Below are 19245 nucleotides of genomic sequence, written 5' to 3' on the forward strand. Positions count from 1 at the left end.
TGGCCTGCCTGTGGTTGCAACATGTCACCCTTTCACACATTTGATGCATCGTAGAATTAGAAATGATAGTATAGAACTGTCACGGTCCCCTCAGTTCCCAACTCTTACAGTGTTGTTAGAAGAAGAGGTTATGCAACACAGGAGTAAACGGCCTCTATCCAAGACAATAAGACATTAAAATTTCATAGTTGGACCGTTTGCTACGTTGTCATTGTATTATTCTAAAACAAATACTGGATTAATATATTTTGTAAATCAATGTTTTAACATCATTCTGACTTTTTCATGTAAGATTTTTACTGTAGAATAGAATAGAATAGAAAAATACTGTCTTAAATACCATAATGTACTGAATGATAAGTTTCCATATACGCACCAATAGCATCTGTATATATATTCTTTATTGGACTCTTTTATTAACTCTTTTTTAATGTGTTATTGTAGTTAAATGTTTTGTTCTAAAGGCCCATCACAATTAATCTTGAAAGACTTCTTCTCCAAGTATGACTGTTATATAAACCTTAGATCATTGTCTAAACTAGAGACCATGATATTTACTGTTATTCACACTTCCTGTTATTCTCCTCTTCTCCTCCACACTGAGTCAGATTGAGAACCTGCAGGAGCAGCTGCGGGACAAAGACAAGCAGCTGGGAAACCTCAAGGACAGGATCAAATCTCTACAGACCGACTCCAGTAACACAGATACTGCCCTGGCCACCTTGGAGGAGGCGCTGTCAGAGAAGGTAGAGTACAGGGCTGGAGCATTATCTGATGTAGGTTGTACTGGATAAAAATGTCAGTATCTGGGCTGGTAAAATTCCCCTTCATGGTCAGAAATGGACTGTGGACTCTGGATTAAGGCGAATTTAAAACCTCCGACCACTGTCACGGTGCCCTGATCTGAAGAAAGTAGATCCTTCCTGCCACAATGAGGGATCGCTCCTGACAGCAGGGTGACAAAAATCAGAGAACAGCTTTGTACATTTTTTTTATCAGCCTAGAAACATTTTGTCCTGAAATAAGACTGAGTGCACGTATCAAACTGTTTGATGGTTGGTGTTGTGGTTACCACTGTTGCCTCACAGAAGATGGATGGATGGGTGTGAATAAGCTTGTTCAGTGTCCCCTTGGCCTCAATCTTTTGTAGTTTTCATCTGTGAACTTTATATCATCTTGTGGATTATGTTACCTGTTTTCTTCCTGTTTCAAATCTTTGCACTAACAAGTTAGCTGCAAGCTTTTGCAGCTTCACATAGAGCATACGGACATGTTTGATAAAACTATCTAATCTCTGGTGGAAATAAAGGAAGGATTCGAGACGATATTTTAGCACTTATAATGAAGCAGATGGTGTGTTGTTCATAATGGTGGATATGAACAGAATCAGTGATGAATGCGCTTTCTTTAAACAGCTCTGTGGCGGCAGGGCCCCAGGGTTTGATAAGATTCACCCGGAGTTCTTGAAAGCTGTGGATGTTGTTGCACTTTCTGACATGCCTGTGCAGCTTCATGTAGAAGTTTGTGACAGTGCCCCTGGATTCGCCCAACAGCTTCTATGGGAAAGTCTAAGATGATAAATGTGGGTTTTGCCCTGGTCGTGAAACACCGACACAGCTCTCTACCCTCACAAGGACACTGGACGATGCCTGGGAGGTTGCTCAACCAGTCTTACATGTGTTTTGTGGCTTACCTCTGCATCCCTTGTGGTGTCCTTTGGGAGGTGCTTTGGGAGTATGAGGTATCGGGCCCTTTTCTACTGATCATTTTTCCCTGTACATCGAGCTGGTTCACAGGTTCACATAGTAAGTTTGTCAGTAAATCAGACATGTTTCCGTGTCAAATTATGGTGCTTTTTCACATGCAACCTTTCTTGCTTTATCGACGATGTTGATCAAACTAAACGAATTTATCACATGAGAGAAATAGCAGCAGTTTATGGTCAGGGGAAGAAAAGTACAACTCTTTTTCCTATCTCATCCTTTTTTCAAAGTAAGTCCAAATTCATGTCCTGTAATTACACATTTAACTTAAACCTGATCTTATTTCCCTTTATAATCTTTATGACTGCAATAGTTTCATGATGATTTCATGTGAATTGCTACATAGGATATGAAGATAAGAGTTTTAGTCATACAGTTAACATGAAGTTGTAAGGCTCAAAAAAAAAAAAACGAATGAAACGATGCAAATCTTCTCCTTGTGATTAAATATGTGATCTACTGAGAGCATCATTTAAAGTTTATTATTTAATTCTGTAAATCTTAAAACCACATGAACATGGACCCTAATTTTTAAGTCAAGCAAGCATGTTTAATGATATTATGTTTGTGTGTTTATGTGTGTGAACATCCATTAGGAGAGAATTATTGAGCGTTTAAAGGACCAAAGGGAGAGGGAAGACAGAGAACGCCTGGAAGAAGTGGATTCATATAAGAAGGAGAACAAAGACCTGAAGGAGAAGGTCAACAGCCTTCAGATAGAATTAACTGAGAAAGAGGTCGGTGACAGACTGTCCTTAAAAAGTTTTTGTAGTGTTCCACATGACTGTGTAATGTGTACACATGCTGTACCTTCACATTCCTCGCCTCTGGCACTGTGGCCTATTTACACCTGTTGACTCTGCACCACGTTGTCGGATTTCAACTTGAGCTAACCGTATGTACTGATTCTCCTCCTGTAGTCCAGTCTCATCGACCTCAAAGAACATGCATCATCCCTGGCGTCTTCTGGACTCAAGAAGGATTCAAAGCTCAAGTCACTGGAGATTGCCATCGAGCAGAAAAAAGAGGAGTGTAGTAAGTTGGAGACGCAGTTGCAGAAGGTAAGCGTGTGTCTCAGTGTATATTCACTAATCAACACCATTTAATGTGCAGCTTTGATTCTGATTTTATGAAACATATAACTACCAATGTTTAACCAAACCACAATCTTTAGATTAAAAAATGTTTCATAATTAGATGCACTGCTTAGGTTGGTGCCATATTTTTTTCTTTTGCTCGAAATAATTGACAGATTGCAGTACTGCACAAATAAGACTTTTGCATACCCATCATATCATATACTGATACTTTATCAGGAGCTCTTGGTATTTTAACAAACCAGCTGGCATAATTTTGAAATGAACTAGGTGCTATCATCAATTATCATATTCTTTTGTCTCTTGCTAGATGATCAAAGGTTTAAGCTAAGTGTGTGTTAACACAACAGGTACGATATGCACTGTTGATTATCAAATGTCTATCAGCAGTATATTACAATGGCAGTTCAGGCTGCGAGGGTGAGTTTAAGTGTAAAATTTTATGAAACTCAGACTAACTTTGTCTTGAACCACTGACATTTAAAGGGGGTAACAAAACTCCTCATGATGCAGTTTTGCCACCTTGAGGGAAACTTTCCTGCACTTATCTGTGTGACATTTATGTTTCTAATGTCATTGTCATTTGAACATATGGGCAAGTTAAAAACTGAGTCACATTTTTTTATTTTTTTCTGAAAAACTCTATTCTCATTTTGTATTGGAGTGTTTGGGCCAGTTAAACGTATTTTGTTATTTTGAGTCTCGAAGAACAAAAAGTGTCTGTCCGTTGGCTTAAAGATTTACTCTAAAAGAGGGAAAAACTTGTTTCCCAATGTTTTGATGAAAAATTTATGCCAACACAGCAACAACTGTGGCTGCTGCAGTGGGTTAAACATTTTTCTTTCTTTCTCTCTCTGTTGAATGTCAATACGCTTTAGCTCAGAACATTCTTCCCATTCATGTCTATAGGGACTTCTTTATCATTGATTGTTGATTATTTCAGATACAGCACAATGTGTATCTGAAGAAAAGTCAAAGTGGGGGTCAATTGTTTTGTTGGAGTAGTGGCTCAGCTGGTTGAGTGGTAGCCTTTGAACTCGAAGGTTGGTAGTTTGATTCCAGTGTCTCTATGTATCGAAGTGTCCTTGGACATGACACTGAACCTCACATTTATCAGTGTGTGATCTGATATTTAGATTGAATAGTGTGTTAATGAGAAACATGAACCCAGACAAGGTTAAAAAGGTGCCATAAAGTGTGTAACAGTTACCATTTCACAACAAAAACATGTTATAGTCTATAATTAATTACAGGGGTTGGAATCACAAGACTGATTTAGCATCGGCTAAAAAGCCTTAAACAACCAAGCAACTTGATCTGCTCAGGAAGATCATGTTTTATGCTGAAATGGAAATTGTGGTGACATCGTTTCAAACTCTCACCCGCAAATGTACAGTACCATTACTGGAAAAAGGATGTTTAATGAATAAGAATGTTTCACATGTTTTTTCAAATGTTTTAGCAGTCATTGTTGGTTGAACTTTCTGTTGAAGCAGAAATGCCTTTAGTTGAACTGTTGAGAGCCTCTCTGCTCTGAATCAAGATGATAGAGATGTTCCTCTTTAACTGTGCCAAACTTAAGTTAAGAGCCAAAAGCTGTGTGTCCACTGTGGAGAAATGAAAAAGCTCACCGTGACATAAGGGACCTCTTGATTTGTGACATAGGTGCAAACTTGAGAAAGATGGTATGCATTTCTTCTTATTTTTAGTGAAAATGTTCAGAGTAGTTTTGCTGCAGACATTGCTGCTATTCAGCTACTGTATTGTATATTCATAGAGGGCAACTCTAAGTGACCAACAGAACAAATGGTTTCTCATTCAGGAGATACAATAAGAATGCAAAAACCTGTACTGATAATGTGTCTGTAATCTTCTCTGAACAAGGAACATGAACAGGCTTCATGCAAAGCTCCGTTCATTAGGATAATGGCGACCATCATGCTTCCTCTCCTATAACACGCTGCCATTCTTTGTTAGGATGCTGCACAGAGCAGACAGTCCATTAAGATACCCCCGCACCCCAACATCATTTTCTCAGTCTCCATAATCCACAGACTTTCCCTGTCTATGTTCCACCGCAGTTATCTGTGTTGCACTGCTGTTAACCATTAACAACATATGCTGTACTGAAACTGTGTTATTTGTCTGTCAAACATGTATTGTAACATGTCTGATCCTGCTGTTATCTCCTCTGGCTCAAACTACGCCCTAACATTTACTCTTCCTGGACCCCCACCCGTCCCTTGTCCCTTCCTCAACCCCATCCGTTTGCAATGTAGCAAGCTGAGCAGCTATTCAGTCACATGAACAACCCCGTAAGTTCCTCTCTCCAGCTCTGTGAGGCACATATTGAAAGCATGAGGACACTGACAACTTCTCTGAAATATGCTAGATGGTGATCATGGCAAATCCCAGCACAGGCTTTGCTTTTTTTCCACCCACATGCATGTTGCGCATTGCACTGTACTGATATAATGAGCTTTACACTGCGCTGAGAGTCCTGTGCAATGTACTCTTTCTGTAACTGTCTGTTGTGTGTGACATGTGGTGAAACTAGTGCGACATATTCAGTATTCAGGTTTTTTGTCAGCTGGAATTTGCTCTATCTCCACATTATTAGATGCTTTCTGTGAAAACATTTTCAAAGAAATGATTTTGCTAATTATGGAATATCCTTTTAGTTATATACTGGTCTGTGAATAACTAAACCATTGATAAGGCTTCCTGAATGACTATTATACTCTTCTCAAACAGTTTCAATAAGAACTTTTTTCTTTTAGACTATAAGACCTTTTTCATTAAATTAGCTCTACAGTTGTTAACTATACTAAGTTTTTGTTTTATATAAACTAAAAAAAACAAAACAGTTCTGCTGTTTGAAAATTATTTAAATAAAAGGCTTAGTCTGATAAACAGTAGTGATAAGTCTAGCTGTAAAATGTTTAGTTTAGATGTTGATCAGGGCAATTTTAGTGTCTGTGATCACTGATCCTAAAGGCAACATAATGCTGCTTTGTTCTGCAAAGCACACATGAGGAATTCAGTTTGCAAAGTTGTATCAAATGACAGCCTGTTCACAAAGAGTCGTTGGATATATAGTAGAAGTCACAGTACTTGACCTGCAGACAAGCCTCCTCGTGTTTTGCGACGCTGTGCGAAATGCAGAAGTTTGTCAAAGTTTGAAAACAGACTTTTACCAAATATGTATTGGTTGCTTTCATATTTGTTGCTTTTTTTTCCTAACTTGAAATCAGTTACAGCGTTACATAGAAAACTTGTTTTTCATGATGTTTTGCTGTACGAACATAATGGACGACAACCGCCAATATCCGTTCTGACACTTTTATGAAAGGTTATCGATATCCACACCAGTAACTGCGCGGTTCTTCCATCACCCATCATCCACCTTTTTCGACAAGTTTCATGTCATTCAGCCGAAGAGATTTTGCTCAGTTTTTCTTAAACACTATCAAACAGATAAATCATATAATAGTGCCAAAAAAATAAACATCAGACTGCGTCAGCTTTAAGCATAGCAGATAAATGAAAAATGAAAAAAAAAGCACAGCAGGAAAATACAAACCCTTAACAGTAACAGCACCACCTCCTATCGCTTATTTTACAAATAAAATGTAATCCTACTGGCTGTATGGAGCCCAGTTTTTTGTCCAGTAAAGCTCCCTTTTAACTAGTTTTCATTTGTGATTTGCAGTGATTTGAGGGTCTGACATGATTTAATGTTAATTTACAATCGAATCGTTACACTGTTGTTGCACAAGCTTACTAATGTAAACCTAAACTTTACTTAGTTGGTTGCTGTTGCTACTCTTTCCTCGTACTTCTGATCTGTAAATGCAGCTTTGTTGGGTTTGCATGAGTTGGTCAACCTTGTTGCATGTCGTCAGTGTTGCCACGCTTCCCGTTTTGTCTCAGTGTGGTGCGAGTAGCTTAGGTATCCGCTGTGGTTGGAGATCACTGCAGTTCTTTAGTGGATGGCTCTGTATAATGTTGCAACATATGTGGTTTTGTTTTACCTCAAGGTTGTTGTGTATTACTATATTGTACTTCATGGAGAGTTACAGACTGTTGATGATGAGTGAGTGATGGTGAGGTCTGTCTGCTATGACTAAATGGTAGACCTATGATTTTAGCTAGTTAGTGACAGATAACCAGAATGATCTAAGATTTCTTTGCCTTTTTTATGTTACTGTTAGTGTTAGTGCTGTAGAGGCACATAATACACAGTCCAGCATTTTTCATACTGACCGAGTGCGAAATGTCTGAGTCTCAGAGGTCCATTTAAATGGAGCTAAATAATAGCTCTATTAAAACTGATGAGCCAGCTCCAGTAATGAGGCCCTGGTCCACAGTTACTCTACTTTGCTTGTTCAGAAAGACAGCGAGAGAGAAAGGGAACAGCGAATAAAAGGCTCTGAGCTGCACTGCACGGCTGTGTTGACTCTAATTCAGACTTGGTGTGTCACCGGACGTGTGCGTGTTTGTCTGTCCTTGGTGTGTGGATGCAGAAGGCTCACGAGGTGGAGCATCAGTCCGGCTCCAGAGGAAACCCAGAGTACGTGGATAGAGTGAAGCTGCTGGAAAAGGAGGTGGGCTACTACAAGGACGAAGCAAGCAAGGCTCAGACAGAGGTGGAGAGACTTCTGGACATCCTGCGGGAGGTGGAGACTGAGAAGAATGACAAGGACAAGAAGATTGCAGAGTTGGAAAGGTAACTAGTTACTACCTTTAAAAGATGCAGGTACATTTAGTCTCAAAATCTTTGAAGTCACACAGGTGATGAATGTATTTGTTCAGCTAAATTCTGACATTATTAAACAATCCCAGTCAAGCTCGATAACAGATGCTGTAGCTCCTGTGGGATTTGTGCAGTGACAGGTTTGGGATTTTTCTGATTTGGGGGGTCATAAAAATACAGTCCACAGTCCATGCGCAATATGGTTTCTTTTTTAAGGTTTATTTCACCAGCCAGGATATAATTTTGTTGCTGTCGGGCAGAGACCTTGTATGTAAGAAACTTTTCAGACAATTTAAAAAACTTTTTTCTAAATGAGTGACAACTGTTTTGTCAAAGTTTGCACTTTGTCTCTGAATATGATCAGATAATTGAATGTGAATAATAATCATTTTAACGTGTTTCCATAATCAATTTGAAATAGAGTTGCAAGGTTTTTGTGGGGATAAACAAATGTAAATAACGTCAGATAAATACAATGCTGTTAAGAAAAATTCTATTTAATTTAGGTTGGTAGTTTGAGATGGAGGTGAGGTGGGGATTACAAGGTTTTGTAGACAGTTGGAGAAGCCAATGGAGTGACAAGATTAAAACACAAGTTTTGTTGTTGTTGTTCATTTGTTATTTTTCATTCGCTTCATTGGCTTGTTATCTGTGAAGTCATATGTAAAGGGTGACCAAAAGCACTGATTTATGAAAGAAACATTGATATGAGGAAATATGGATTTTCAAGATTTTTCCACATCAGCAGCAATTTACAAACTGATCTTTGGTGTAGCACTTTGTGTACTTAGATTACTTGATTTTTGCTGTTAAAACTTGGAAATTCTGGCTTCTGAGTTCAAATGGAAAAGGCCTTTATGCTGCCTCTCTGTCCATTTGGAACTGCTTTTATGTCTCAACATAAATACCAGTTCCCACCTCATAAACACTTTTAAATCAACATCCAGCTCAGAATTTTCTCCTTAATGGTCTTATTTACTTTAAGACATAAATGCGATATAAATGCTGCATTGTTGTAGTAGTAAGTAAGTGTTTAAATGGCCAAAGTCTTTTGTTTTATTTTACTTATCTTTAAACAGTCAAGCCACAACTGACTGGACAGGACACTTCAGGAGCCATTTAGATGTCAGCAATGCCCACCCAGGATCTGCACATGGTTGTGGGATTGGCCTTATGTGGATGGGGCTCGATTAAACTGGGCTTTGGGAGTGTAACGGCCACATCGTAGCCTTTGGCTCTTAGTTGTGTTTCTTGTGACTGGTAACTTCAGTTTATTGCTGTTCATGTGGGGCACTGGAGTTCCATAAGTGGTCAGTTTTAGTGGTTTTAATGTTGTGGTCGGTTTACATTTACCGTCATTTTCGTGTCATGTACAAGTGTGGCATCACAAAGTCATCATGCTGTTCTGCACTGGATGCAGTCATGGTCTTAACTCAGATGTTCTTATCCAGATGGACAACAGCTGGAACCTGACATACACATATGAGGTTCTCTGAGTAACTTGTGTGTTGCTGCCATATTAGAGCCACCAAAGCTGTTCCAGTGCTGATTGGTAGACAGTCTGACGTCAGAGCTTGAATCCTGAAAAAATAGTGCAACACGAGCACCAACTTATTGCTCGGCCAGAGCAAAGAATAAGTCGAGGGCTGTGGGCAGGGGCGTGAAGATCAGCCCAACCTTCTAAAATGGTAAATGACCATGTTACCAAATGTTGTGTTATAAAATCCAGAGCAAGTGTAGATTTAGTCTGCTTAATTCAAGAGGAAATCAGTTTCAGCACTGACGTGAAGTTAAATCCGCAGCATAAGCTCACAAACTCAGCCTTTCTCATTTTCCTGCTGTTCAATGTTTTAACATAGCCAGTCGCATCTGTGAACACAGCCTAATTCACTGCATAGAATAGCATTCACAATAGCTGTTTGGAGGTGTTTACAGCTACAATTTTTAACACATCACTGTTCAATAGTACAGGCTTGTGTTTGGAAACACTGGTCAGCTTTGCAAAGAGCGCCCAGAGACACCAGCTGTTTCGGTCTTTAATTTGTGCGGTAACTTTTCCAGAGTCTCCACTCTGGAACCATTTTTTGGGCTTGTTTTGGAGATTGTTGTTATTAACCCTGACAGGATTCACATTAACATAAAGACTGGTTGAACTGATTTAACCACTACTGTGTGTCAGTAACAGGCCTTCTCCCCTGCCACTTACAGTATCCACCATACTGTATTTCAGCCCGTTATAACTTCCCTTCCCATTTAGTTAAAGGAGCCACTTTTTTGAAGTGCTTAATTTGTTAGCAGCGTGTGATTAATTAAGTATTCTTGTCCTTTTTTTCGCCATCTTTACCCACTTTTTCCACCCCGTTTCCTTTTCTATCTCCTGTCTCTTTCTGTACATTCTGCCATTGATCAATTCCAACCTCTGTCAACTTCCTCCTATTCCCCTCTCAAACCTGACTCTGATATTTCAATCTCTCCTTCATCTCCCTTGCAACTCTTTCTCTGTTATACCCAACACCAGCCCCCCTTCCACTGCCCCACGCCCCATCCCTCGTACCGGTGGCAGAGCTCCCCCTGACCCGCTCCCTTCTGTGTCCGCTGCCCCCCAGCAGATAGGGGGCATGGTGTGGGATTTCCTGGGAAAGTGAGTGCTCTGCCCTGGCACTTCAGCTCGGCTGCGTGCAGTCTCCAACTGCAACTGCTGCAACTCCATCTGGTTTCACCTGTGTGCCTGGATCTACCCGCTGTCTGACGGATTCACTGATCTTTGTATCAGAAAGAAAAACTCTGTTTATACTATGTGTTGTCAGTATTTACTTATCCAGATGATACAAAGATCCCTGGATTCATTTTTGCCTATGATTCTTTAGCATGTGTTTGTTTCGTGGTGAACTGTCCACAACTGCTCCATGAGTGCTTTTCATCAGCTTGTGTGTGCATGTTACAAAGTGTGTGTGTCAGAGAGACTTTGTGCTGCATGTTTATTTTTGCAAGTTGACGATCTATCTGAGCACTGATGACAGAAAAAAATAATAAAGCAAAGATTTTAGTTTCATATCATACCATAGCACGACACATCAGCTCGTACTGTTTTAAATATATGTCGAAACAGGCATATATTTCGTGGTGTTTCTGTGATTTCTTGTTTCTTGATCCCCGTTGCCTGTCTGTGTCAAGATGCATGGCAAAGTCAAAGTCAGTCACACCAAGTCAGAGTCAGTCAGACTAAGCAACAACATATCAACACACCACATCGAAAATGTGTAGCTAATAATGCTAATAATGCTACATTGTATTTGATGCTGCAACCCCAAATCAGAAAAAGTTGGGAGAATATAAAAAAAACTAATTTCCACAAAACATAAAGCAAACTGAAAAACAAAGATTCTTACATTTACTTTAACTTTCATGTAATTGCAGATGGTATGAACCCAAGATATTTCAAGTTTTGCGTCGTCCACTTCATTTTAGTTCTTAATATGCATCTACTGTTCTATTTCAGATCAGCAAAACATTACAAAAAAAGTTTGGATGGTGAAGCTCTTAGCACTGTAATGTTGTCATTGTCCCTCAAAAAACTGAAAAGACATTCTGGCACTGGAGATACTGAGAGAAAAAGCATATCTGGCGTTATTTGGTCCCATTCTTCCTGCAATCTTACTTCAAGGTGTGCAGCAGCACATGGTCATTGTTGCATTTTCTGAATTAAAAAATTCTCCACACATTCTCTGTTTAGACATGTCAGGAGTGCAGGTAGGCCAGTAGAGTACCATTAATTACTTTCCTCTTCAGCAATGCATCTGTAATGTGTGCATAATGTGTTTTTACATCTTGAAGACGGCATAAGTTGCACTATAGAGTCAATGAACTTTCCTACATTAATGTTGCCCCATTTTGCAGGCCTGAAATGCAAACAAGGATGTCTCTTAACAAATAAAATGATAGTCACAAGACAAAACAAAACAAAAACATCTTGGGTTCAAACAGTCTAGACAAAATAAGCAAAAAAGGAAGAATCATTGCATTTTTTATTTGCACTTTCCATATCATCTCAGCTGTTTCTGAGCTGGGGTTGTATTTGCAGCCTATTTCTTGTAGAATCTGGTGTGATTGCTCCGACTGATCTTGCTTCCTTTTTGATTGTAGTTCAGGTTACCCTTTTTTTTTCTTTTTTTTTTTTAAATAGTCTGCACAGTGATACACTTGCAGACACACACACATTTTATGTATAAATATATTTTTATGGTGATGGCTGTTTTTGTAGCTTACTGTAGGAAGTGTCTGATGTTAGAGTTGAGGCCTCCTCCTGCAATGGGCATGCTTCCCCTTTCTCATTCTAGACACCCATCTTCCCACCCTATGCCTCTAAATCTCTGTCACCCTTGCACCTTACTGACTTTTTCATCCTATTAACATAACTTGACAGCTCCTCTTTTCTCAAATTTTCCTCCCAGTACCCACTTACCTGCTCTTCCTCCCAACCTGCCCCACCTGTCTTGCATAGCTTGCTCTCCTAGAAATGAAAATGAACTAAAGAAAATGATCAGCCTATAGCCTGCATGACTGGAGCTGCTGTGTTCCGGGTCTACTTGTGCTCGGTGTGAGGTGCTGTTGTAGGTAGGGTCTGGACTGAACCCTTGTTCCTGAAGTGTGTCAGTTCAGTCGGGTCTCCTCTGTCTGAAAAACCCTGCATTCATAACTGGTCTACTTACTACCTTTGTCCTTACTTGATCAAATCAACGTTGGCTTCCCCTCCGTTTGCTCAGCACTCAAACCTGCCCTTTTCCCCTCTCCTTTTGCCCGGCTAACTTTTGCCTGTCTGACTGCATGTCTGCCACCCCAAGGCTTGGCAGCAGATGCACACAGTTCCATGTCTTTCAGAAAAGGTGCATCCTGCATTAGCTGTGTCAGCCTGCAGAGCAGCATCTGCCACGGGCGCATCTGTAATCGCTCATGTTGTTTGATGATTATAGCACAGCGCGCTCTCCTCTGGGTTCAGTGTATTTTTGTTTTCTTGTGGTATTTTCTTTACGTTCTCATTCTAATGTCTCTTTTTTCAAACTTTTTCTTTTGTGTGCTTTTGTTTCCTGCTTCCAATATTTTCTTCAATTGTCCCATCATCCTCTTGTCTTCTACCCTTTCCTCTCCCTATCTACAGTTTAGCTCCGAGGTAAGTAATTTCCCTGCTGGCATCAAAGCCTCTCTACCTATGTTTATCCTAAATCTGGTGCTGAAACCTGTTAGCTCCCTCAACAATGACATGAGACTATCATTTCATATGTGATACTCATGCCTTGATGCTGTACTGCTGAACTATTTTGAGACAAGATTTCTTCAAAATGCACATGATAATCCCGATACACTCATTCTGTGTTTAAGTATGATTTATGGGTATATAATGTACCCTCTTCCCTTGTGTCTGATTCCTTTTGAAATAACAAAATACTATTTGGCATTTTCCAATAGCATGACATGTAAATGCTTTTAAATCTGTGTTATATTACAGGCAAGGAGGTAAAGATCAGACAAAGAAGGGCCCAAACATTAAATTGGGATCACAAGGGGACAAGAAGGGCTTGGGGCAGGACTCTCGGAAGGACAGCTCTTTAGACGGCGGTCACCACTTAAAGGTGAGGATTTACTCTTAAGAAATATGTAGCACTGATAGTGAAGTGCTTGTGAGGTTACAATAAGAATGTATATTTTCAAATAATACTCGTTGTCTGTCAGCTGGAGGATATGATGAGCACCTTGGAAAGGACGAGGCAGGAGCTGGATGCCACTAAGCAGCGTCTCTCCTCCACACAGCAGTCTTTACAAGAGAGGGACACCCACCTAACCAACATGAGACAAGAGCGAAGGAAACAGCTGGAGGAGATCCTTGAAATGAAGTAAGTGCTGTTGTTAGTTCAATGCAGATGACAAACAATTTCTCAACTGTTTTGTTTAATGTTCTTCCGGATTCTCGTCTCAGGCTGTGCACCAAAATAACTTCCTGAATACAGGCGAGTTGAAAGTTTGGACATGTAGTTTAATAATATGCCGCTGTCTATGGCTTCCTGGGAAAAGAGATGCAACAATGGTATCAACCTTTTCACATGATTCTCATAAAGAAAGCAAATGCCTATTTTTCTTAAAATGCCTTTGAATACCTTTTATGCCATTCTGTGGAGAATAACACAGCGATCTGATCTTTGTCTAAGCGGATGTGTGTAATGATTTATCATTTGTCCCCTTTAAAGAGTCAATTTCATGCTTGCTTCTGAATTCAAAATGACATGATTGGGATCTATTAAACAAGGTTTACCTGTTTTGATGTTTCAGATAAACAGAAATGTTCTTGTACTGTATACTACTGCAGCACCTCTTGTCAGCTCCTGTCTGAGATGCTCCATTTTAGTTCCTGTCCCTTTTAAGAGCCACGTTTCCTCTGATTGGACAGGTGTTTAGGGAAAAAAGCACAAAATCTGAAAACCTGCTGCAAAAAAAAATTGACTGCAAGTAGAGAAGCAATAATCTTGTTTTTCTTCTAGACAACAAGCTCTCCTGGCAGCCATCAGTGAGAAAGATGCTAATATTGCACTGCTTGAACTGTCTGCCTCCAATAAAAAGAAGACCCAGGAGGAGGTGATGGCCCTGAAGAGGGAGCGGGACAAACTGATGCACCAGCTCAAACAACATGTTAGTACTGCTTCACAGTGTCGTGGAAATGTTTCACTACACTTTAGCTGGATACCAAGCAGTTTTAGGTACAATTAGTCGTTTGACTGCTAGAAGCAACTCGCTATTTCATCATGGAGGTTGCTGCATTCATGGCTGCTACACAAGATCAGTTTTAGTGCTTTTCTCAAATGCTGTATTTTTCGTATCGCATTAACTTCATGAGCAAATTGTTAAAATTAATCTCTCGCATCCCTTGACCATGCCAGATAATCAATGTTATTCATTTAACTTGTTGGTGGTTTTGATGTATTTATCCAAAGCATGTTAGAACTTTAGTTTTGAGGGTTTTGACTCTTTTTTTTTTTTTTACAAGCCCACAGCTCTAACTACAGTTAACCCACTAAGAATATTTTGAGATCTAATCTCTCAGAGATCACAATGAGTGCTGGTCTGGGAAGAATGTGAATCCTTCAGATTATTATCATTGTAATTAATATTATTATTAGCCCATGCTTGCTGTGGTACAAAATCATGAGAAATTAACACGATAAATAACAACAAACTGACTTTGTTTTGATCTAAACTCTCTTCTTGTGTGTTGGTATCTTACTGGTCTTGTAACTTCTTTTAATTCTTCATTTTTATGCTAATTAGTTACCTATGAGGTTGGGATAACTTGTAAAAAACACAAAAAAAACATGAAAAATTTGACTTGCTGTGACAGTGCTCTCCAGTAGATAGTGCCCCTCGTCCAGCAAACCCATCACCTGTAAATTGCATCAAGACTGGCACTGCTGCTAATTATTAATATGTAAGATGTAAGAGTACTCCAGCAGCGGCTTCTTTTTATTTCTTTATTTGAAAGTGAAACAGGTTAGAACTTTGCATAATTTAAGCAACAGAAATACAAATATAGCAATGTGTATTTGCAGGAAAACATCCACTAGTCAAGGGAAAGCGCCAGTAGGCAGAGATCACTTGAGGAAGCAGTTCCATATTGTGGTTCAACTAATTGCTAAGAGTAACTTTTAATCAGAGCGAGGTTGTTCCCTTTTTGCTGAGAAACAGTAATGTTGTTTATAACAGTTTCAGAACATCATGCTCTAACCAGTTTCCTCTTCCTCCAGACACAAAGCAGAATGAAGCTGATAGCTGACAACTATGAGGACGAGCAATATCATCCACACGCCCCTCACCATCAGCCTCAGCCTCCGCATGCTCAGCCCCAGGCCCAGCCCCAGTACCCCCACGCTCCCCATGCTCCCCATGCCCCCCACGCTCCCCATGCCCCCCACGCTACCCATGCTCCCCATGCCCCCCACGCTACCCATGCTCCCCATGCTCCCCATGCTCAGCAGTCCGCATATCCACACACCCAACACCCACAGCACTTGCAGCATCCCCAGCAGCCACAACACCCACATCCCCAGCAGCCACAGCCCCAATACCCTCACCCTCAGCACCCTCAGCACCCTCAGCCACTTCCCCAGCACCAGCAGCATCCACGTCCCCCACAGCCACAGCCTCAGCACCCTCACCAACAGCACCCCCAGCATCCACCACAACACCCACATGGACATCCCCCTCCACAGCACCCTCATCCTCAGCACCCACATGGCCCTCCCCAACAAGGACCACACCCCCAGCATCCTCACCCTCAGCACCCTCAGCACCCACAGCACTCCCAGCACCCACAGCACCCTCAGCACCCACATCACGCCCAGCATCCACGTCATCCATCGCCTCACCATCGAGGAGGGCCGGCCCGAGGACCCCCACTTGCTGGTCATCGCCCCTCCCCAGACCAGGTTAGATGTCACCCATGTTGCTCGTGTATTTAAGCAGATGTTTTAACATAATAAAATGTTCAAAAATAATCCAACAATTTAGAAACAGTTCAAGAGCTGATACACAAAAGATTTGTTGATCAGAGCTTGTCTTTCGCTTTTGTTATTCTGCCATGAATAACCTCACAACCCTCCAGAATTACCTGGTGTTTCTGTTTATGAAGCTTCATATAAAGTGGTTCCGAACAGCTCCACCCACAACTAGCTATAAAAAAATCTCACCGATGTTTCAGTATTAATTATCTATTCATCATGTACAATAATATGAGTGAAAGCAACTGACACAGCACTTTTTCTTGAATACTTTTCAACATTTTGCTGCTTATATATTCTTTTAAAAAGGATATTTTATACTGGACTTTTATAATGCAAGTTTTTTTACATATTGTAGCTGCATTAGGTCTTCCACCATTTCTGATGTGCCAGTGATGTTTCTTAAGCAAACATATTCCAGTCTCTGTCCTCTTTCTCTTCTTCAACATAACATGGCTGACAACAGGATGATGAGGAGGGCATTTGGGCATAATCTTAGCTGTGACAACCAAAGCTCTAATGTTGTTTTGAGGGGTAAGATATATTTAATTCTCTCCAGCATAGTAATTCTTGTCTGTAGTGTATATACAACAAAAGGAGCTTCATCGTGACATTTGTGATTTGTCGTTTCTCACGTTCAGATGATTCAGTCACTACTGGAGGAGCACGGCCATGCCATGATGTTGAAACACCACCCAACTAACAATGTATTACGTTCAATCAGTCAATACTTCTGAGCAGTGGGACCTCTGCTTTGTTTCTTTTGTTTTTTGTTTTCTCGCTGGGAAAGAAGAGGAGACAGTCAAGTGTGCAGGTTCTGCATGGGGAATGACAGCTGAGCAGGTGATTGTCTTAGTTTCCTTAGACACACAACTAAAAGCTTGACAAATTTGTGATGTTGTTTAATTTCCAAACGGCATCTCACAGTCCTATGTCCTTCTTAAGGTGATGTGGGGCCTCCACTTAGTGTGAACAGAATGAGACATCCTCCACTACCTTCACAAAACGATCCTCAATGTGATGCCCTCTAGTGCCGGGTCTTTTGCTTGTCAAATTGTTGCTATGACTTGCGATCAACATGGCCTCCCTGCATCAGAGGTCTCACAGAAGTCACTTCGCCTGTCTTTCACCAGCTGAACAAGCCCTCTTCCTCCTCCCAGCAGAATTCTCAAGCATCTTTTTAGCATCCTAAGTCCTTTCACTGTTTCAAAATCGTGGTTGTCTTGCCACCTTTTGCTCCTGCCTGACTCACTTCTCTGGCTCTGATTGGCCCCTACGCTTGACTCTTCACTGCCCTCCTGACCCACCTGATGACATCTGACCTCTCTACCTGGCTATCACGAACCGCATTGTGCAGAGCCTCTTCTGTTGTTTACATAATCTGATTGCATTGATGAGCTGTATTATCTTTTGTGCCGCACAGTGACCACTAATTTTCATTTTCTTATATGGCCCCACCCATCTAACATTCCAATTCTTTAATTAAGCATTTCTAAGTGTGATGGTGTCCTTTTACCAGCATGTTCCACTTATGGCAGATTTGAGTGATTTTAGGTTTTCTGTTATGATCTCTCGTAAGCACAAGGAAGCACTTTGGGCTGATTGACGGAGCGCCTTGAGCCTTGCCTGCAGTGTCTCCTTGGCTGCACGAGCACGGCAATTTGAGTTTTGGGGCTAGTTTTAACCTCAAGGCTCTGTCTGTCATCAATGTTTTTCTTCATGTTACCTCATTTTAATCAGAGTTAGTCAAAAAAAAGAATTTATCTATGCAGATGTCAACATAAAGGGAATGGATTTTTATTTTCCATCTGTATTTAAAGTAAATCAAACTGTAATCATTCACCCAATCAGAATGGCCAAGAGAGTGATCAGAAAATACTCATCAGATTATTTTGATTTACCGAGACTATGCACCTATGCACCTCTGTGTTACAGGAATTTTTACTAATGGTGCTTTTGCTGGTGCTCAAACTAAATGGTGTCAGAAGACCTAACAAGAGCGTCTTTTAGTCCTTTTACAGTGAAGGGACTTGATCCCATAACGGGCTTCACAAACAACTGTAAAAGACTATTTTGTACATACAATTTGACAATGGGGGAATCACTATAAGCATCATAATAGACTATGAAGTGGAGAAAGTGTCCAGTAGATGTTTTCCCTGCAGGTTTAATTGTACCACTTACACCTTAGTCTCTGACCTACAGTATGCTCCTATTTCCCTCTCCTATGTGCTCTCTCAGCAGTAGTCTGTGTGATCTCCCCACACATAGTGACTTGTTTTCTCCTTCTCAACAAGGTGGCCTGTGCCTCGTAAAATCTGTACACATGATAGATATGCATATATTATACATATAGAGAGAAATCTATAGAGTGTGTCTATATGTGGTCAGAAAATCGTGTCAGACTGACAAGATATACTATATATGTTTTTTTTCCTTCATGGTTATTTTTCTAACTGGCTGGAGGTCAGAGGTGTCTTATTTAGAGCGTTGAGTGGTACGATTTTCATCTGAGTTGTATGTTGTGAGAAAACCCCTCAGCAGCAAGTTAACATTCCCTGTCTGAAAATATAGGACAGCCCAGAAAAACAGAAGAGCTTTAGAGCAACGGTCTATGGAAAATATTAACGCGTATCCAAATCTATCTAGAAGTCAAGAAAAGACATTATTACATTCCTTTCTTAAAGTGAAAGCAACTCAGTTGAAGACCACTTGGCCTGTGGTGACAACTTTAAAAAAAAAACAACAAAAAAAAACATTTTGTAGCTCACAGGTAGCAGTGAGATTACGTCTGCTGCACTCAGCAGTCGGATGCTTGCACTTGTGAATGAGGACTATCAAAATATCCTCCAAGTAGAGGTTTCAGTGACTCTGTCTGGATGCATTTCTTTTGTGTGCGTTCTTGTCGTTGTCGTCACGTAAACAGAAGTGGTGATGTGTGTGACCGTTACAGCTGATAAAGTAGAAAAACCAACACATGGTGTTACAGTATTGTGAAAAAAATGAAGTAGACTGTTACTAGATCCAAGTTTCCCCCTCCCTCCCCTCATGGTGCCTGTGTGTCAAATGTTGGTTGTTGTATATAAATG

At 40.5% G+C, this 19245-nt stretch overlaps 1 protein-coding gene across 4 annotated transcripts in view; it reads left to right on the plus strand.

Annotated features, from left to right (window-relative positions):
- Positions 1 to 16885, plus strand: part of erc2 (ELKS/RAB6-interacting/CAST family member 2) — a 39148-nt gene extending 22263 nt beyond the window's left edge. For 2 of the 4 annotated variants that reach the window (XM_072382107.1, XM_072382109.1), the window contains 12 exons: positions 609 to 746; positions 2360 to 2500; positions 2684 to 2824; positions 5140 to 5175; positions 7387 to 7589; positions 12772 to 12783; positions 13120 to 13243; positions 13344 to 13504; positions 14147 to 14294; positions 15404 to 16084; positions 16623 to 16690; positions 16798 to 16885. In XM_072382107.1, coding sequence (XP_072238208.1) covers positions 609 to 746; positions 2360 to 2500; positions 2684 to 2824; positions 5140 to 5175; positions 7387 to 7589; positions 12772 to 12783; positions 13120 to 13243; positions 13344 to 13504; positions 14147 to 14294; positions 15404 to 16084; positions 16623 to 16649 — 1812 coding nt within the window. In that variant the 3' untranslated portion in view covers positions 16650 to 16690; positions 16798 to 16885. The remainder of the gene's footprint in view (positions 1 to 608; positions 747 to 2359; positions 2501 to 2683; positions 2825 to 5139; positions 5176 to 7386; positions 7590 to 12771; positions 12784 to 13119; positions 13244 to 13343; positions 13505 to 14146; positions 14295 to 15403; positions 16085 to 16622; positions 16691 to 16797) is intronic. The other 2 variants (XM_072382108.1, XM_072382110.1) reach the window with 2 other exon arrangements.
- The last annotated feature ends 2360 nt before the right edge of the window (positions 16886 to 19245 follow it).

Source organism: Leuresthes tenuis, unplaced genomic scaffold, assembly GCF_036924035.1.
Source record: "Leuresthes tenuis unplaced genomic scaffold, fLeuTen1.0.hap1 SCAF_3, whole genome shotgun sequence".
Taxonomy (NCBI): domain Eukaryota; kingdom Metazoa; phylum Chordata; class Actinopteri; order Atheriniformes; family Atherinopsidae; genus Leuresthes; species Leuresthes tenuis.